Source organism: Corythoichthys intestinalis, unplaced genomic scaffold, assembly GCF_030265065.1.
Source record: "Corythoichthys intestinalis isolate RoL2023-P3 unplaced genomic scaffold, ASM3026506v1 HiC_scaffold_23, whole genome shotgun sequence".
Lineage (NCBI taxonomy): Eukaryota > Metazoa > Chordata > Actinopteri > Syngnathiformes > Syngnathidae > Corythoichthys > Corythoichthys intestinalis.
In genome coordinates, this window is record NW_026651592.1 from 10,062,488 (window position 1) to 10,082,843 (window position 20,356).

The following is a 20,356-nucleotide window of genomic DNA, read 5'->3' on the forward strand; positions in this document are numbered from 1 at the left end:
ACAGGGACTAAAAAGGGGGAGAAGCTTCCACTTATGCACATTTATTCACTAAAAATAATAATTCCACCTTGACCACTCACTTCACTCCCCTTGTTTCCACTTGACTGGAAATTGCATCCAAAAGCAGCACATCGTGGCATTTTACTTTGCGAGTTTAGGCAGCAATAAGCAATTGTTGAACACGCTACACATTTAGAAAGATCCCAATGACGTCATCACTGCGAGCCCGCAAACCATGGCGCCAACTAACGGTCAAAATATGGATTAAATATTATAAAATATTGCCATTGATTTAACATTTTATGTGTTTCTAACAACATATTTTAGTACAAGAGAACAATTGTGGTTTATTAGAGCCTACATGTATTTAAGTTAGAGGATCACTTTAAGTTGTTAAACTGCGAGCATAAATACATAATAAATAAGATAAAATAAGTATCAAGTTCAAGTATCATGGAGTCTTGTTCACGAATAAATTTCATGCGGAAAGACATTCATAAAACTGGAACAGTACATAAGTGAACCGAACCAAAATGCAAAACCGAATCATTTCATTACATCCACGTGAACTGTTACACCCTTAGTGAAAAGGCGTCTGACACTTGAGGCGTCCATGCAGACACTCCCACTGTTGGTTTTGCATGTAGCACTTAGCTTGCGCTAATAATACTTTTTAAGAGGAAAAAAAATCAAAACCAAACCAAAAAGGTACATAAGTGAACCCAACCGAGACTCTTCAATACATCCACAGGAAACATTACACACTTAGTGATCAGTGTATCAAGTTGCATATGGCGGAAAACACTGTAGTGACTTGAAGTTCTGCTCTGAGAGCCCCAATTTGGCCAAATTTCAAAATGGTCCTATATGCATGTGTGATACAACATTGGAAAGTTTAAATCTTAATCTTCTGGGAGAAGAAAAATTTTAAACAGGAGGGCATTTAAAAAAATATTTAAACAGCAAAACCTAACTGGAGGTGAGAGCACGTGAGAGCATAATTAAAGATGCCATGATTTTAACGAGATATTATCGCGTACTAGCCTCTTTTCCATCCAAAAACTCCATGTAGCATATATCACCGAGTGTCAAGACATAGCTGTGAATGGCCACAGCTTGATTTTGGGGGGATTTTATGGGTGAAACATGGTCATATAACAAGTGTTGCGATGCAGAAATCGCAGACATCAAGGAGTGGTTGAGATTTTCATTTTCATATATTTACCCTTTTAAACATTTTTTTTTAATGTTTCTTTGTTCGGATCGATTATTTATCATCTGAAATATTGGGGAAAATGTGACAGTAACGACAAAAATAGAATTAAGCGATAGTTATGCGATAGATATCCGTAACTTTTTTATAAACGCTAATTTTTTCATTGTGACGTAATTTCTTTAAAAGTTTAAAATATGCGAGTGAATAATTTTTTAAAGTTGTTTTTTTTAAAACTAAATATTAGACATTTATTAATGATTCCAAGCTAAAAATGACAAACATTTCAAATAATAAATACGTTTACTTCTTTTTATGGCAAAGTTGCAACAAAACTGGTTGCTCGACGTCTGTAAATGGGGGTTTCCGGGGTAAAACGGACAAATTAAAAATAGTTCGGGGACTTATTGCCATGCTATGGCAGCATATAGACATATTGTTCTATCAAACACAACAGTTCTTATGGCTTAAAATACAGCAGTTTATTTTAAAGAGGGATGCAAGAGAAGAAACTGCTTTTTCAGCCTTGTCAGTGTTTTCCACCATAGACTGATACAATGAAACAATGATTAGCCACTTGTCTTCCCACTTGTCCTCGGAACTCCTGTGGTGTGGAAGAGTAAAATCAGCTTTTCTCCAATAAGTGTGGAAAACATTTAACAGAGGGTAACAAGTTATTTTTACATACAGTGGTACCTCGACATCTTATCATTTCGACATACAATCTTTTCGACATCCGACGAAAAAATTGACGTGCCATTTGTTTCTACATCTGACGACATGCTCGAAATACGACGATTTATGACAGTGCTGCAGTTTTTCCTGCAGGATGGTCGCACGGTGGATTTTCTAGTGAGAGAAATCAACATGGATTTCAAGAAGGTTAGTGCAGGTGGTGAAAAAATGAGACAGGTGATGCTTACCATTGAAATGGAGATGATCGAAAAATATGAGTGTGGTCTTCTCGTCCGTAAACTGGCTTGACAATAAGACTGTAGAATGTCTAAAGATCTCGACTGCCGTTTATATAAGTTAAGGTGACAATTATTATTATTGTAATATCACCTAAGAAATTGACAGCTTCGTCAAGTTTTTAATCATTTATTTCAGAACTTGTGCAACACAACACGCCTACTGCCCGCTGCAGTTAATGCCAACAACAAAACACTAAAAGAGAAAGGGAAATCTTTACCGCACCTATCTCACTCTGTCACATCAGCACATTCGAACCCGATTCGTTATATGATTACAGGAACTATTATTACTATTATTATTACGATTGTTATTCATAATTTGTTTTGCTATGTGTACTGTACTTTTCGGACGATAAGTCGCAGTTTTTTTCATAGTTTGGCTGGGGGTGCGACTTATACTCAGGAGCGACTTATGTGTGAAATTATCAACACATGATATAATTTCACATGTTATTTTGGTTTTTTTAGAGGTGATGGTTTGGTAAACTTGTTAGCATGTTCTTTATGCTATAGTTATTTGAATAACTCTTAATAGCTATGGCCACGTTCGCATTCTGACCTTGGCAATGTGTGTTCAATTGTGTTATTGACTTTTTTTATATTGAAATGCATGCTTTTAGTTTGTGGCGCTTTCACGCCCAAGTGGGGGCGCACTCGCACTTGTTTGCATGAAGAAGAGTGCTCCCACGCCAGAAGAAGACGGACAGGTACGCAGCGTCTCTGAGCGAGTGGGTGAGAGAGAGAGACATGGCTGCGAACCTACGTTCATTGTTTATTATTGTAAAATATCTCGACAGAGGCAACGTCTGTGTGTATCATCTTTTCTGTTGTTGTTGTGTGTTTTCCACCCGCGAATGGACACTTAGAGCCAGTTGTTTGTTTGAAAGATGTGCTAATGCTAGTGAACCCATGCTAACCGTTTGCGTCATTGCTGTAATAGCGCCTAATAATCATTTATTTTCGTTGATCCTAACCTGTTTGGTATCGAGGACGAAATTGATTCAGCAAATTATACGGACGTCCAGCATCGTCATTTGGAAGTTTAGCTCGCTGTATAGCCAGGACCGAGCCGTAGCGTCATGGTGAGGACGGACATTTTCGTTGGGCATTTTATGGCTGGTGCGACTTATACTCAGATGTGACTTATAGTCCGAAAAATATGGTAATTGCCATTTGTAATCGTACCAGCAGGATTTATTAAGGGTTTAGTATGGGTTTTCGGTCTGTGGAACGAATTAATGGAATTATAATATATTTCGATATGTAATGTATGTATTTCCAGTATGTATTTCGACTTCACAAATAAGGTCCTGGAACGAATTAAATTCGTATGTAGAGGTACCACTGTACTACATAGTAATAGAAACAACCAAAATTATGTGATTTTCAGAAAGCGAAGTATTTCCCCTTTAAGTAAACAAATTACCAGAAATAAACAGGAGAATGTTCTCAAATGACTGACAAAATTGTGGACTCATGTACTTTTTGGGGGGAAAAAAACATTCACGTCATTCCTATTTAGCAACTCCCCTGCTTTGTTAACGCGAGTCATTTATAATTAGCCAGCCTCCATGTAGAGCGGGTCAACTCTGAGGCTTTGTGCAGCGTGCAAGTGGGTCACCACGGCAAGGAGACGAGGGACAAGTGCATGATGGGAAACGCCGAGGGAGGAGTTGAAAAAACGCATTTCTTACATCACAGTGTCGATAATAAGTAAGATTGCCAGTTTAGTGTGACATTTCAGTGGCACTCTCGTAGTCATTGTCAGTAAAAAGACGGTCATGGTGTCACGTGACAACTGACGCAACACGACAAGCTCGGTGGCATGTTGTCAAACGGAGCGCGCTGAACAATGACGCCTGTTTCTTTTTTTATAATACGTTGTCATTATGGCCGCCAAAGGCTTTTGTTAGTGGCAGGCGGACAGGAAGTTGGTAGCTTGAAGTTATGCTTGCCTTCCTCTTGGGACTGCGGGCCATGGGAAACACCTGTGGCGGGACTAAGGAAGGCTTTATTTTTAGAGGATGATGTAGGACAATAAAAAGCTGAAAAGGACTCCAGGGACAGGCTTGGTCATACGAGTTTTTTGTTGTTGTTGTCAGCTCATTTTTTGACAGTTTTCGTCATGTTACGGTCGGTTAGTTGTTTTGCAAGTGTTTCTTATATGAAAGTATACAGGATTTCCCCTAGAATTTTTGGAAGCTGTGGTGGTGGGCTGCATCGGAGTTGGACAGCTTTACCATGTTGTGCCATGGTGAAATTGTGTCATATCATGACACAAGAGATTTTTTTCCCACGTTTCCCCAAGAAGAACAATACCAAAGATCTATTTGAAATATTTCATTATCCAGGCTAATGTCGTAGCTCTGACCTACGTTACATGTACGTAAAATGCATAGCTGATTACAGCTACATTACCCTACGTAATAATCTGACTTTTTTTCTCGTAGCAATAGTACGACTTACATCTCGTAGTCCTTTTTCCTTATATTTGGCCCTAATACGTACTACATTACTATAACAATAATAGTCTTTCTGTTAATGGAACAATGACGGAGATTTGCATAGGGAGGTTAGGGACATCAACTAGCAACTTTTCAGGATGCTCAAATCGTCCCCACCTATTTATAAGCAACCTCATTTGCATTATATAATGATTTATAGAGGTCATTTAGATAGAATTGACCCTACCATTATTCAATGGATTACTTTCATTATGTTCAGACTTACAGTACACTGACGCCATTTTTTCCCCTCAAACACATGTTCGATTGGCTGATGACTAGTTAAATTCCCTTGTTTTCAGTGTAAATCTACTAGAAATAAGTGAAATTATCTGCCAGTGCTTCAAGTAATTTTTCTCAGATTTCTTGAAATAAGATTATTTTCAGCTAGCTATTTTTCTTGACACATTTATTTTAAGCAAAAAGAGTATATTTAATCTTAAAAAATGAAAAATTTTTGTCAGAAATATTTCTAATTCAAGAATTGATAGTTCAAAACATTGTTAAAAAGCTTTTTTCTCCCTTGATTTGGGTGAAAAATTACCAACCTTTAGATGTATGGGCTTAATAAGAGCAAATGGTAATATTTACCTAGAGTAAATTGAAAAAAAATGACCCATTAATTTGTTAACTAGTCTTTAACACTCAAAACAATATGGAGAAAATTATTTGACTCTACAGGATTAAGACATTATAAATTTGCAGTGTGAAAGTTAATACAGATGTATTTTTGCATTGATCAATTAGCCTGTCAATTAATTTGGTGCATATTGGTGAGAGATGTAGCCTTGACCTCCATTCACCCAATCTGTTTGGTCTTATTAATGTCCTGTCCCCAGCAAAAAGTGCACATATAGGTTATGCTGTTATATCGTCCCTACCAATATTGAGACCAAACCTACGCCCTTGTAATGGACCCATTTCAAGGAGTAGGGGAAAATTCGAATTGCTGTGTAAAGAGTTTTACTAGATTAAGTGAGAAGGTGAATAGTTTTGTTGTTGTCCGTGAACTACATTTCCACACAAATGCACATAGAGGTACCATTTATCTTAGCAAGGAGACGTATGAGTCATTTTTCCCAGAGCTCGCAAAACTTGGAAAAAAGCGCGTTTATCAAGGTTTTGTTAGCCGCGATTGCGTATATCCGTCTACCGTAACAGCCTGATAGCCCAGATTTAAGTACGCCCGCCCCTCTACTATTGAATGCTTCTTTGACGTTAGCGCAGCGGTGCTCTAAAAATAGAGCAAGGCTCGATTTTTGGTGTGCTCTCGGTGCAATTTTACTCAAACAAGTCCACCGCCAAAAGTCCAATCAAAAATATTGTAATTCCCAAATGGAGGGAAGAAGGAGAGGAGTCGGTATTGGCTTACTCACTTTATTGTGGCAACAATAATAAAGAAAAACAATAACAAAATAACAGCGGGCTGCCGCGACATGCATCTCGCTGTCTTGCTTCCTTTTACGTCACAGCTCGTCTCTTAAGGGGGCCGCGCTTAGTTACGGACATTACAATGCACAATGAATAGGTTGCCACTGAACACTTCACACTAGGATGCCGCTGGTTTGAAACGGCCTTTTAAAAAAAAAATGTTTTGCAAGGCGTGGCGGCTTTCATTTTGGTGTGGCGGTGTGCCACAATCTTTTATATGTAGGGGAAACCCTGGTATAACTTTTATATAAAAAATATATATATAATCATTTTCAAAATGATAACATACAAAAAGAGGAACTAGGGCTGGGCGATATGGCCGTAAGTAGGTATTGAGCAGATTTACCTCGATAACGATAAATTCGCCTACGCGGACTGTTATAGAATTTGAAAATCTGAATCAATGTATGAACTACAAATGAACCGTTTCTCCGTGATTTACCAGTTTTCAATTTAACATGTAACAATTGTACACGCAATCTAAACATTAAATATATAAAAATGTCTTGTAAATAATAAGATTTCAAGTGTGACCATTTATAACAGCTTGTATGAGTTGAACAATATACATTATAAAAATCAATACAACAACTGTGCAAACATGTCATTGTAACACAAATGCCGTACAGCTTGAACAGTACACTTCAAACAACCTATTGTTTATGACTACTGTGACATAATTACTCAACACAAGCGTTTACTTCAAGGTTTCAGGTTTTTTTACCAGATCATTTTTTAAAAATACATGCTCGCACACACACACACTAAAGCTATATTGCTCTTATGCCAATGAAACATTTAGGATGATGGCAGTAATGAGACAGAATGACAGAATAAAGCAAGCACATACAAAAAAATAGCTGTGGCCATTAAACGGTCGCTGTTGAATTAGAATTTATGCTGAATGCTTTACCATCATAAAAGAAATCAAAGAAATCTCACACACAGAGATACAAAATAACGCAGCATACTAATTGCTAAATGCTGTCCGTGCACAATCCCCTCATTAAGTTCAGCCGTTTCGACAAGGTTGGAGCCGCTATCCGATTCCATCACGTTCATTTGTAGCCACTATTAGCCGCTAGCATTAGCCTGTGGCCTGGTTACCAGTTGAAAGCACTGAAAACACACGCTCCTGAAATCGTGAGAACTAGGGAGGAAAGTGGGTGGAGGCCGCCAAGAGTCTACTTAAGGTCGGGTGAAAGTTTGGCGAAGCTCCCTTAAGCCTGACTCCATCACGTTTGCTTGCTTGTTAGCATTAGCCCACCGGGCTTCTGTTTGTTTGAGTTCCTGATAACCACGTGACTTCATAGGTAAGCACACTGACTGCTTTTTTAAAGGGGAATGAACATAGCCAAACAACAAAGCAGGATGAAAACACTATATTTTCTTTTATTAAATTACCGAATTGACCGACATGGTCAAAATTACGTCGGTCATCGTGAAGAATTTCGGTAACAGTAAATTTTCAGTGTACCGCCCGGCTCTGAGATGAACACACAAATGTAAGATGTATAACTCATTGGTTGCCATTGCTGACAATAGACGTCCCATCCATTTTGACCAAAAGGGTTGGCAGCGATCATTGCTTTCAGCCCCTCCCAGTCGAAATGGATTGGACATCTATTGTCGTCAGTGGCAGCCAATGAATTCATATGTTTCACATATCCTTGCCTTTCATACTCTAATTGTTCCTGTTCCCCCTGTAGGATGTCTATTACTGTCAATGGCATATTTATATAAGGTAAATATAAAAATATTAGACACAATTACAAAAATTAAAAGATTCATTGTAACTCAAAAACTGAAAAATATTTTAACAATATTGCACACATTCTGGGAAAAAAAAAAAAATTACAACTCCAAATTTTCTCCGTTGTTTTGTGTATAAAATCGATCAAAATGGATGGATAACCTGCTTAAAGTTGATCGTTTATGTAGTTTTTTGTAGGAAATTTGAAATCGTTGACGGTGTGATGTCACACCACGCCTATTTATGAGAGTACCTGCCCAGTTTGTGCTTCCGACACTTCCAAAGGCTGCACAAGGTCTTAATGAGATCCACGGATAGAAAGACTTGTAGTCGGAGGAGTGCGTAGCTGCCACATGGTCAACACGAATATGGCGTAAAATAATGCTTTACTACACGGCGAAGACGTAAACAGAGAGCGGCATGCAGTTGTTGTGCAGCTAACATGGCAGGATATGTCTGAGGAGAACTTTTCTACATTTCTGTCCATGATCAAACGTAAGTAAATAGTCCTTTATTTAAAGAAAGTTTGTAGTTTTTACTTCACTGCATTCGCAGCCATTTTTAACACAAAGTTGCAATTTCTGATGGGGTTGAAAATTTGACAGAACACCGGGCACACGAAGAGGGCAATAAGCCGAGTATAGCGCTCTCCCAGCGGGGTTGTGTGCAAGAAGCCGCCGGTCGTCAGCAGAGTGGCATTTTTGGTGGACAATCAGCCACAAAATGCAAGCCACCTCCGTATTAAAATGTGTGCCATGATCCCAGTATTTGACATAATACAAAATACGATGTTTACTCACTTCCTTGTAAGTCCAATGGTCCCACAGTAGGGATTGTTTTGGCCAATATCCGCGGTGAACGGGAACCTTTTGAAACCCAAAAAGGCTCACACGCCTCTCCCTGGTGCAGCAACAATTTTCTGCAGCCGTTTGGCTGGCGTGATGTGAAAAATAAACAGATTAATCCGCAAAATCAGCTGAATCCGCAGTCCATCTGCACGCTTTAAAGCCACGCTGTATTGTGAGATGCTGACCCGGGTGACGTCGCATTCGTCCTAAACCCGAGACTGAAGCCGGAAGTCACTCATTTTCATGGCGCGGGATTCAAAAATTGATTATAGAAAACGATCGCTTCCACACACATCCAAGCGGTCCATTTCATTCAGGAGCATAAAACACTGCGTGAAATATGAAATAAACATGCTTTTTGGTGTCATACACACTTTAAAACAGTCGGGCAAGCAAAAATGATCAACAAAATACTAGTAGCTTGATGTTGTCTTTTAGTTGACAGTTGTAGCGCCTCCTGCTGCTTTGTCATGAATTTAACAGCCTGACAATGTATTTTTATGCAAATGAAAATGTCTATTCATTCATTTTCCATATTTTAACCGAAATAATTCAAAGTTGACATAGAATTTTTCCCACTCAGATGAGTGCTTCGGCCCGACTTTGTGAGGAACTGTGGCCCTAAAATAATAATCATATTTTAATCTGCTCCCCCCTGAGGTTATGTGTCCCGGATTATCAAACATGAGGATGGCACATGGACTCAAATCTGATGTGATACGCTCACTCACTAACCAGCATGTTTTTTTTTTTTTTTTTTTTTTAATTATTATTTCATTGGAGTAAATGAAGGTTAAATGTTAAGATGACATCATACCTGAGAGTATTTTCCACTCGAAGGGTTCGTTTCACAGCTCATATGGGAAGGTGTTATCTGTTGCTACTTACTACGGGTGGAATGGTAAGCCAAAATTCAGGGAATGAACACATAAAAAGTAAATAGCATTTCTTTTGTGTAAACAGGAAATGAATCAAAAATTTAAAAAGTGCTTACAGTCCAACAATCAGTCTAACAGATCGTTATGGTAGTTATTTAACTATTATTATATAACTATTGTTTAAACATTTTTAATTAATTGACATTATTTGAATCAAAATATTGTTACTCATGTATTTTGATTAAAAATTTAAAATAAGAATCATAAAGGAAAAAAGAATATTCTAGTATTCTTTTTTGTATTATTACCGTAATTAAATTACAAAATAATTTAGGAAAATAAAAATTGTTGTTGTTCAGTTTTTAAAATATTCATTAATTTTACCACATGTAGTAAATTAGGAAAAAAAGGAAAAGACTAAATACAGTAGGTTTTTTTTAAACTTATTTATTAAATATCATACAATTTGAAATCGATCCATCCATTTGATTCTTGAATAATTATCGTTCGATCGCCATCAGCTCCTCCCATTAACTTCTTCAATGCCATTGACGATGACAGATGTACAATCAAGTAGCTCTTCTGCTGTAAATTTAAATGAGTTTGCCACTTATTCAAATGGATTGGACGTCTTCGCCAGCAATGGCAACCAATTACTACTTAAAATGGATCTTCATGAATTTCAATGGATCAATGAGAGTGAATGAGCTAAACAAGAAAAGTACATAGAAAAAAATGTATACACTGCTGGCCAAAAGTATTGGCACCCCTGCAATTCTATCAGATAGTTCTCAATTTCTCCCAGAAAATTATTGCAATTAAGCCTGTCGCAATATGCAAGGCAAGGCAAGGCAAATTTATTTATATAGCACAATTCAACACAAGGCAATTCAAAGTGCTTTACATCACATGAAGATCATAAAAATCACATTTAAATCAACACAACGTAAAAACCAAGACAAAAAATCGCAAATTAATCACAGAATAAAAATAAATAAATAAAAATAAAACAAAAATAAAAATAAAACAAAAACTACTACTACTAATAATAATTGAAATCAGCAATGGAGATAAGCACAAAAAGAATAGAAAGCAGGTAGATTGAAATATATAGACAGTTATGGATATGCAGTGCTAAACAAAATCGTTTTTAGTCCTGATTTAAAAGAGCTAACAGTTTGAGCATACTTCAAATGTTCGGGTAGCTTGTTCCAGAGGTGAGGAGCATAATAACTAAATGCTGCCTCACCCTGCTTGGTTCTTGTTCTTGGAACATGCAGAAGACCGGTTCCAGACGACTTTAGGGGTCTAGATGTCTCATAGGAATCTAACAAGTCAAGCATGTATTTTGGTCCAAGGCCATTAAGTGTTTTTTAGACGAGCAGTAGAATTTTATAGTCTATCCTTTGACTCACTGGAAGCCAATGTAGCGATTTCAAAACCGGTGTAATGTGGTCCAGCTTCCTTGTATTTGTGAGGACTCTGGCTGCAGCATTCTGTACTAGCTGCAGCTTCCTGACTGATTTTTAATCAAGACCTGTAAATATACCGTTGCAATAGTCCAATCTGCTGAAAATGAATGCATGCATAAGTTTTTCCATGTCTTGTTGAGTCAGAAGCCCCTTAATTCTGATTATATTTTTTAGATGGTAATAAGCGGATTTAGTGACGGACTTTAGATGGCCATCAAATTTTAGGTCTGAGTCAATAATTACGCCAAGGTTTCTGACTTGATTTGTAGCTGTAAGTGACATTGTGCTAAGTTGGCTGCTTATCTTTGACCTTTCCTTTTTTGGCACAAAAATGATCACCTCTGTCTTCTCCACATTTAACTGGAGAAAATTCTGGCACATCCATTCATTGATTTGATGAATGCATTTACTCAGGGAGACTAAGGGACTATAATCATGTGGGGACACAGAAATGTACAGTTGTGTGTCATCTGCATATGCGTGATAGGAGATGTCATACTGTTCCATTATCGGAGCTAACGGAAGCATATAGATGTTAAATAAGAGTGGTCCAAGAATTGACCCTTGAGGGACTCCACACGTGAATTGGGTTCGTTCTGACTGATAGTTTCCGATTGACACAAAGAAATCCCTATCATGTAAATAGGATGTGAACCATGCAATAATTTGCAATAATCCATTTATCGCGTGATAAATAAAAATGAAGGCGGTAATTTTTCCGCTGCGATTTATCGCCTCGCGTGCATGTGCGTGCGCGCGTGCACGCACGTGCTGTTAAAAGTTCGGATTCCTCGTTACCAACTGCGCAAAATGCATCTTCGTTCCAGGTCTGGCAAAAACTAGCGCCGGAGCCAATCATTCCCATTATATCCTATTGTTCAACATATACCGGCCGCGTCAGTGCTCTGGAGTGACTGTGGACCATCTATGGCGCGCCGGTGTTGTTGACGTGTGGGCGCTCCCATCAGGAGTGACATTTCACGCGGGGCGGCTATTTTTCGGCACAACGCCGGATATTTACAACGAAGTCCGCAAAAACATTGTTATCGACTTGGCTCCGGCGAACAACCTCGCTTTGACAACAAACAGCTGAATGAAATTAAGAGTGCTGTGCTTCAAACTCGTCCTGTTTATAAAGGTCGATTGTCATATGCTGGTGTTGTGTATTAATGAGCAGACGTGACTTCAGCGGCGCTTGCTAACTTTTTTAATGCGCGCACACACTAGATATCATGAAATGGCAAACTAGATGTGCTACGGCCCATGCCATTGGCTACGTGAGCCCAGAGTGATTATGGGACACGTAGTCCATATACTACATCGATGAATTCTGAACTGTCATGACTGAATGGAAGTTAAGAAGGCCAAATCAATCCATACCAGTGACTATAGATAATGTTGCAAATATTGTTAATTCAGTACGTGACACAGATGGATTCGGACCACAAATAGGATGTCTTGCTCATGTAGTAAACCTAGCTGCTAAGAGAGCTGTAGCCATCAACAGTGTGCCCTGCCTCACTTTACAAACAGTAAAGATTGTTCTCAGCACTTTTATACAAATTTTTTTCAGATCAGTAAGAAGTAAGCACATAAATATTATGCTCTAAAATGCATGTTTATATGATGGCAATTTAATTTTTGCTAGTTTTTTTTTTTTTTTTTTTTTTTTTTTTTTACAGAGCATTAAATGTATTGGTTCGGAGATGGAAAATCGTGTCTCCCGTAACAAAAATCGTACCGAACCATGACTTAAGTGTATCGTTGCATCCCTATGGAACACCATTGCAGAAGCTATGACGGGAAAAGTTTTCATTTGCCTAAATGCTTAAGTTATTAAGTGCCTTTTTTTTTTTTTTTTAAACACATTTTATTTATTCTGTGTTTCTGTGCGGTATTAATGCTGTTGTTTTTTACTTAAGAGGCATGGTCTATTGTATTTAGTTGTGATTTCTTAAGTATTTTTGAATTTAAGAGTAAATATTTATCGCTTTGAAATGGGTGTATTTGATCTATTAATATATACTGTATTCGCACTGTGTTATTGTAAATTGGTTAAAAAAAATTTGGGGGGCGTAATAATATCGCATATCGCAATAATTTATGAGAATAATTATCGCACACTAAAATTTGTTATCGCGACAGGCCTAATTGCAATTACAAATGCTTTGGTAGTAATATCTTCATGCGTTTTGCTTGCAATGAAAAAAAAAAAAACAATTCAATCCGATTAAATTCCAATCATTCCAGACAATTTTTCCCGATCACATACATTTTGGCAGTGCATTAAGAAAAAAATGAATAAAACTCGGACGAATATATACATTCAACATACAGTACATAAGTACTGTATTTGTTTATTATGACAATAAATCCTCAAGATGGCATTTACATTATTAACATTCTTTCTGTGAGAGGGATCCACGGATAGAAAAACTTGTAATTCTTAAAAGATAAATGTGACTTTGTATATTGTGACTAAATATTGTCATCTCGCCATCAGTTGTTGAGCTTTCAGTAAATTATACTGTAGGCATTTAACTGTTCTGCCCAAATGCATAATGGGAAGTGGAACCATGATTGTGCGTAGTGGCACCAATTGATATATCTTCTCTGCGTTGGGAAATAACATAGGGTGTTAAGAAAAAAAGATCAACTAAAACCTTGCTTCCCCACATTGCTCTCCACGATATTACTAATTGTTGAGAGAGGGACTGTAAGGCTTTAGCCAATTAAAAAAATGCTCCAAAGACTGCCAAAATGCATTTTACTCATTTTCCGCTGCCTTTTAGCTCTATATATAGGTAAAACGGCACCATTATGATTTCAACGCGACAATGCGTGAGTACGTCGTGCAGCGCATGCGTTAATTGCTTTAAATATATTAACGTGATTAATTTAAAGAAAATAATGACCGCTGTTAACGTGATAAATTTGATAGCCCTACTTTAAGCCAAAACTAAAGACTCTGGATGAGTGTAAGGCATTTTGTCTATAACGTTAAATACAAATAGAAGACGATTTAATTTAAAAATACATATATATTAAAAAAAAAGGCATGTCCGATATTTTTTTGCCGATTCCGATACTTTGAAAATGACGTGATCGGACATCCCGATCGATCGGGACATCTTTAGTGGCAATACTTTTGGCCAGCAGTGTATATAAAATCTGAAACATTTAAATTCACAAATTCTCGCCAAATCAATGCAACAACAAGGACTCTTGTCTGCATCATTTTTTTGCTCGTTGAATATAGTAGTGAGGAGATGAGTATGTTACAAAGCACTACTTTATTCATTTTCAGTTTGCCAACTGACACGCCAGGCAGTCTTTATTTACCAATTCATGTTGGTTTATATTCCGATATCCTCTCCAAGGTTCATTTTTCTCCCCCAAGGGTTGTTATGATTTTAATCCATCGCCATCAGAACGTGGCGCACAAACATTTCGGGTTAGGTTCCGCATTGCGGACATGACAACAAGAAAGAAAAAAACTATTCGCCCACAAATGTCAAAACACATGCGATCCTGTGGAGGTACGCTGGCCGCGATTCAATTCGAAGCTAGCTCCCCGGCTTCTTGTCGCCACGCCAACGCTCTGACGAGGACCAGATTCCACGGGCCCGACGCCTAAATTAGATCAGGGCCGCGCCGCGTTCAAAGGCTTCGCGGCAAAAGCGCCGGCAGGGAATCCTCACATTATGGAAATAATGACCCATCGTGGGTATCGGTCATCGTTTGATTGTCGCTCGAGTCCCAATGGGAACTTCAATTCAATTTACATGCAATGTAATTGAGGTAAAAAAAAAAGGGCATGAGGACTGAACTACAAACAAGTTGTCATTCACTTTATCTACTTAACTCATTGCCTGCCATTGAGAACAATAGATGTCCAATTCATTTAAACTGTGATTGGACGTCTAGCCCCGTCAAGGGCAGCCAGTGAGTTAATAAATTGCTTCAACAATTTTTTTTAACAAAAATTCTGGCATGAGGAAAAAAGGTACAAACAGACCCCAGGCTGTTTTTTTTGTTGCGCTTCAAGGGAAAGTTTGCCTCGTCCTAACTTCCTGTTTCCTGTTTTTCCTGCCGCAGAGGAAGGCGAATACTTCCTGAAGGTTTTGATCCCCAGCTACGCGGCCGGCTCCATCATCGGCAAGGGCGGACAGACCATCGTCCAGCTGCAGAAAGAGACTGGAGCCACTATCAAACTGTCCAAATCCAAAGACTTCTATCCCGGTAGGAACAATCATGGATCAGTGGTGGTCAGATTGAAATGGTCGGTCTCTGAAAAGGTGAAAGATCATCAAAGATGGACCAAGATTTCTATTCAGATTGCTGAAGAATATTAAATAGCGCTGAAATTATGAATTTATGGTGGCTTGCTCGGTAGTTGTTTTGATCAAATTGTTGTGTTATTTGTTTCAGCATAGAAAACTGGATAATGGTTTGGCCTAGTTGTTTTCATACAATGGTGTCTACTGTTGTATTTGAGCATTAAAGTGCCTATGACGGGATAAATAGCATTATCATGTGAATTAGAATCAAATTTTGAGAAGATTTGACTATATTAAACAATTTGGCAAACGCAGATGACGAGAAATTAAGTCTTTTAATCTGCCGTTTAGCCACGCCTGTCTTTATAGCGCTCTAGCGTCCCCAGCTGGAGGATGACGTGGCAGGGTCACGATTTCAGCTAAATTAGAATTCAACCCATTGAGAGGGAAGGTTCAGAACGAGGAAAATATGACACAGAGCAGCAAAAATGTCATCATTGCTTCAATCTCTCTACTCCAATATTTTTACAAGATATTATTTTTATCTAAGTATTTTCCCCAATTGCTAAATAAATGATATGGTCATGACAAATAAGTCTTGTGCTAAATGGAATATGAAATATTAAAACTGCATTTATTCAGTCTGACATGGCAAAATTACTCAATAATGGTCAAAACTGTCGACTTCTTGCACCTTCCGAACGATATTTTATGCCACCATAGTTAGTCCGGCTTTTTTCATTTCCCTACCCCGGCTTTGGAGAGCGTAAACAAATCAGGAGGCATGACATCTAGCCAACATGCTAACCCAAACCGAGTGGCGTTTCCGGTCTTATTTGCACCTTTCGAAGCGAAAAATCACACAAAACTACCCTGGATCATATCACATGGCGGAGGGGTTGTCGATTGTCTTCGCCGATCGGCAACCGCACCGGCAGTAAACAAGTGACAGCTCGCTGTTCCCCTGCTGCGGGCAGTAGAGCTCGTTTGCCGGGGAAGCAGCTGGGGAATGACTGCTGGACAAACTGGCCGACGTCGGAGGAGCACGTAGCTGACCAAGCCCAACCCGAGGATCATTGATCAGAATCCTATATTGCCTGTGTTCTGCCAAATTTTGCACCCTGATCATATTTTACTCCCAAAGCTGTTGTGGCTTTGAATAAGCCCTCTTTTACATTTAGTTAGACTCTCAATGTTATCCACAAGCGCTAAATAAACAAGTAACATCGTAAGCATATGTGTTCAACACGAATATTTCGTAAATTAATGCTTAACGACACAGCGAAGACGCAAACAGTGAGAGAGCGGCGTGCAGTTGTTGTGTGCAGCTAACATGGCGGGATGACTTTTCTACATGTCCGGCCATGATCAAACGTAAGTAAATATTCCTTTATTGAAAGAAAGTTTGTAGTGTTTACTTTATAATTACTTTATTCGCAGCCATTTTTAAAACAAAGTAGCAATTTCTGATGGGGTACAAAATTCGACAGAACACCGAGCACACTAAGAGGGCAATAAGCAGAGTATAGCGCTCTCCCGGTGGGCAAGCGAAGAGGACCGAGGGGGGTGTGTGACAAGCCGCCGGTCATTGGCCGAGTGGCATTCTCGGTGGACAAGGAGCATTGTCAATTACAAAATGCAAGCAACCTCCGTATTAAAACGTGTGCCATGATCCCAGTTTTTGACATAATACAAAACACAACGTTTACTCACTCGTAAGTCCAATCGTCCCACAGTTGTCGGATTTGTTTTGGCCAATCTCGAGGTGGGGGTTTTTGAAACCCAATAAGGCTCACACGCCTCTCCCTGGTGCAGCAACAAAGCCCTGCAGCACATTTGGCTAGCATGATGCGAAAAATAAACGCATTAATCCGCAAAATCAGCTGGATCTGCAGTCTATATGCATGCTATGAAGCAATGCTGTATTGTGAGATGCTGACCCGGGTGACGCCACATTTGCATTCCTCCTCAAAACAGGAATTTATTCCTTTTCATGGCGCGGGATTCAAAAAATTGAATAAATAAAACTATCACAAGCACATTCAAGCGGTCCATTTCATTGAGGAGCATAAAATACAGCATGAAATATGATATAAACATGCTTTTTTTTCTGTCATAGGCACTTTAAGCTAACTGCTAGCAAGCATTCAAAAATGAAGTATATACTTTAGTGTATGATATGTGTAATTTTCTTTAGCTTTCCAGTTGACCTTACCTGGGGTCTAATAACCTGAAAACCATAATTGAACTGTTTTTGAGCAAACAAAATTTGCCAAAGGTTGCATTATCATGGATTGATCAACATATGATTGTAAAAGAGATGCTTGGTTGGTGTCCGGAATGATGGATGATCATGAATGATTTATGGCTTGATACTTGGTAAATGGATTTTTTTTTTTTTAAATAATTGGTGGCTGAATGGATGATTTTTTTTTCTTTGTGGAAATGATAAATGCAAAGATTTCTGTGTGACAAAAAGGAGTCACATATTCAATTCTGCGCTTGAGTTTGAATGATTTTGGGCCTTGTCAAGAATGACCCAAAAAGTATTTTTTTTAAAAGCACTTAGGGCTGCAGCTATCGAATATTTTAGTAATCGAGTAATCGGCTGAAAATTCTATCGATTAATCGAGTAATCGGATAAAACATTTTTTTTAGGTAAAGAGCAATTATAAATATACATGAGAAAAAAAGACATTTAATCCAATATTGAACTATTTTCAGTCAATCAGTCTTTATTTTCAATGTACATTGTTAAAAACAGCCAACAATTGCATCTCAGATGTGACTAGAAAAAAAAAATTCACTGCTTTCACTCAAAAAACTTCTAGATTTAAAAAAAAAAAAAAAACATATTTCTTACCTAAAAATGTAATTATGCTTGATAACACACATCACTTGAAAGCTACGCGTTTTTCCCATGTGTTTAAATTGAATTTCCATTTGTGTCAAGCTATTTTTAAGTTCTAGTTAAGTTTTAAGTTAGTCTAAACTGTAAGTGCTGATAGGATTTTGAGTTTTTGCAGTGTTCAAAATAAATGTATGATACTGTACCTGCTGTATTGGAGCACATTAGGGACCAGTGCTACTTGGTGTTTTATTCAGCAAAGACTACTGAGCCAAAACTGACAGTTAGCTTTATTATGTTTTAATTTTACACCCTCATCACGCTACAGCGCTGGGTTTTTACAGATTAAATAAAGCCTGTATGTAAGACACGTTAGCCACGCATCGACGGTGGTCATAATCAATAGAAACCTAGCCCTCCGAAGGGCTAACGTTACGTGAGCGAGTGACAGTAACGTTATATTTATTAGCGATGAGAAGTCTACTGCTTAAAGATGGCGGCTGTTTACTAACGCTGCCCAGATGCGGCCGAGTCTGTCATTTCGCATCTAGTCCTAAATGCATTTGATATCTATGAGACACATCGGACACTACCTGCTACCACACTAGCATCATGCGGGTGTAGTTTTTTTAGCAACGTCGGCGTAGTTTGTAGCGGCTGTCAGCTGCAGTAAGTTTATTTTTATTTTTTTTTATTGCTTCTTCCTCTACACACGTGACGTCAGGGCGTTGTCCCGCATTAAAAGTAGTCTGGGCAAAACGTGATGCTTAGAGCTGGCAAAATGAAACGATTACTCGAGGTGAATAAAATTACTCGGATCAGTTTTTAAACTCGAGTTACTCGAGTTGCTTGAGTATTCGTTTCAGCTCTAAAAGCACTACAGCTAACCAATTCCTTCCTGCATTAATAGTTCATATTAAGATTATTATTCATGTTGCTAACTTGTCAACAAACACTATTTTAAACTCACGAGCATGTATAGTTCTAGCTAATCATGTGTGATTATTATAAAGAAAAAAAAAGCAAGAACCCATGGTGAACAATACATCAAAAAACACTGATATGTCAAGCTGGGGGTTGTAAAATAATGTTCGCGGGCCTCAACTGGCCCCCTTGCCACATATTTGATACCCATCTTAGTTGCTTAAAATTCCCGCCGTGTGCTACATTTCGCTGCACTGTTGTCATGGCAACAGCTTGTGTGTATCTGTCTGTGTATAACACAGCCACTTGCCAGCCAATCCCAACGCCAGAATGTGCGTGTGTGTATATTTTTCCCTGCTAACACACATTTCTATTTGTTTACCACTAACACGGGTGGCCATTTTGTTTGTTTGATTCGCCGAACAAGGCGCCGTTGTTGTCGTTTGAGCCCGGCCCGCCGCACCCGCCGCATACACACACATTGCGGCAGGTGGGCCTTTTGATTTGTCACCCAGGAAGAACCTTGTCTCATTTGCATACAGATGCCCCCTTCAGCGCACACACAGCTTCTTCAGTGGAGACATGAGGAGTAGACAAGCGTCTCTTTCTTTTCTTTCCTTCTTTCACCCGCTCAGTTAACTCATTCACCATTGACGGCGATAAACGTCCGAATTGTTTGAAATGGAAAGGGCTAGCTGCGATCGCATATCGCTGTCAGCCCTCCCAGATCAAATGGATCGGACATCTATCGCTGTCACTGGCAGCCAGTGAGTCAACGTGCAAGTCTGGAAGGAGACGTCGCATCTAATGTAGACAAAAAGGACTTTTACTGCAGCATTTTGGCCGGAGCGTCTCATTCCTGTCCTCTCTCGCTCCTCGGAAGACATTAGTCACTTTCTTCCTCGCGCACCCCCGCCTTACCCGTTCCTCAACTCCCCCCCTAAATTGGACTGTACCACTTTTCTCTTATGTGAAAGAGAGACATTGAAGCTTGAAAATAACCTTGGCTCTCAAGGAGGAGATGCACATGTGATGTTGCCATGGCAACAGTGAAATATCTACTTTAGTACACCTGCTATTCCTGCATCCTTCCTTTCCTAAACCTAACTTTCTACCATCATTCTATTCTTTCATTGCCCAATAGCCATTTGTTCTTTTGCATCCATTGCTGAACCCGGTAACACTTTACAATAAGGGTCTCTTAATTAACATTAGTTAATGCATTTTTAGA

At 38.7% G+C, this 20,356-nt stretch overlaps 1 protein-coding gene across 3 annotated transcripts in view; it reads left to right on the forward strand.

Annotated features, from left to right (window-relative positions):
- The window catches only part of LOC130911165 (RNA-binding protein Nova-1-like), a 131,387-nt gene that overhangs the window by 23,960 nt on the left and 87,071 nt on the right, over positions 1–20,356 (forward strand). For all 3 annotated transcript variants that reach the window (XM_057828946.1, XM_057828945.1, XM_057828947.1), the window contains one exon: positions 15,172–15,315. In XM_057828946.1, coding sequence (XP_057684929.1) covers positions 15,172–15,315 — 144 coding nt within the window. The remainder of the gene's footprint in view (positions 1–15,171; positions 15,316–20,356) is intronic.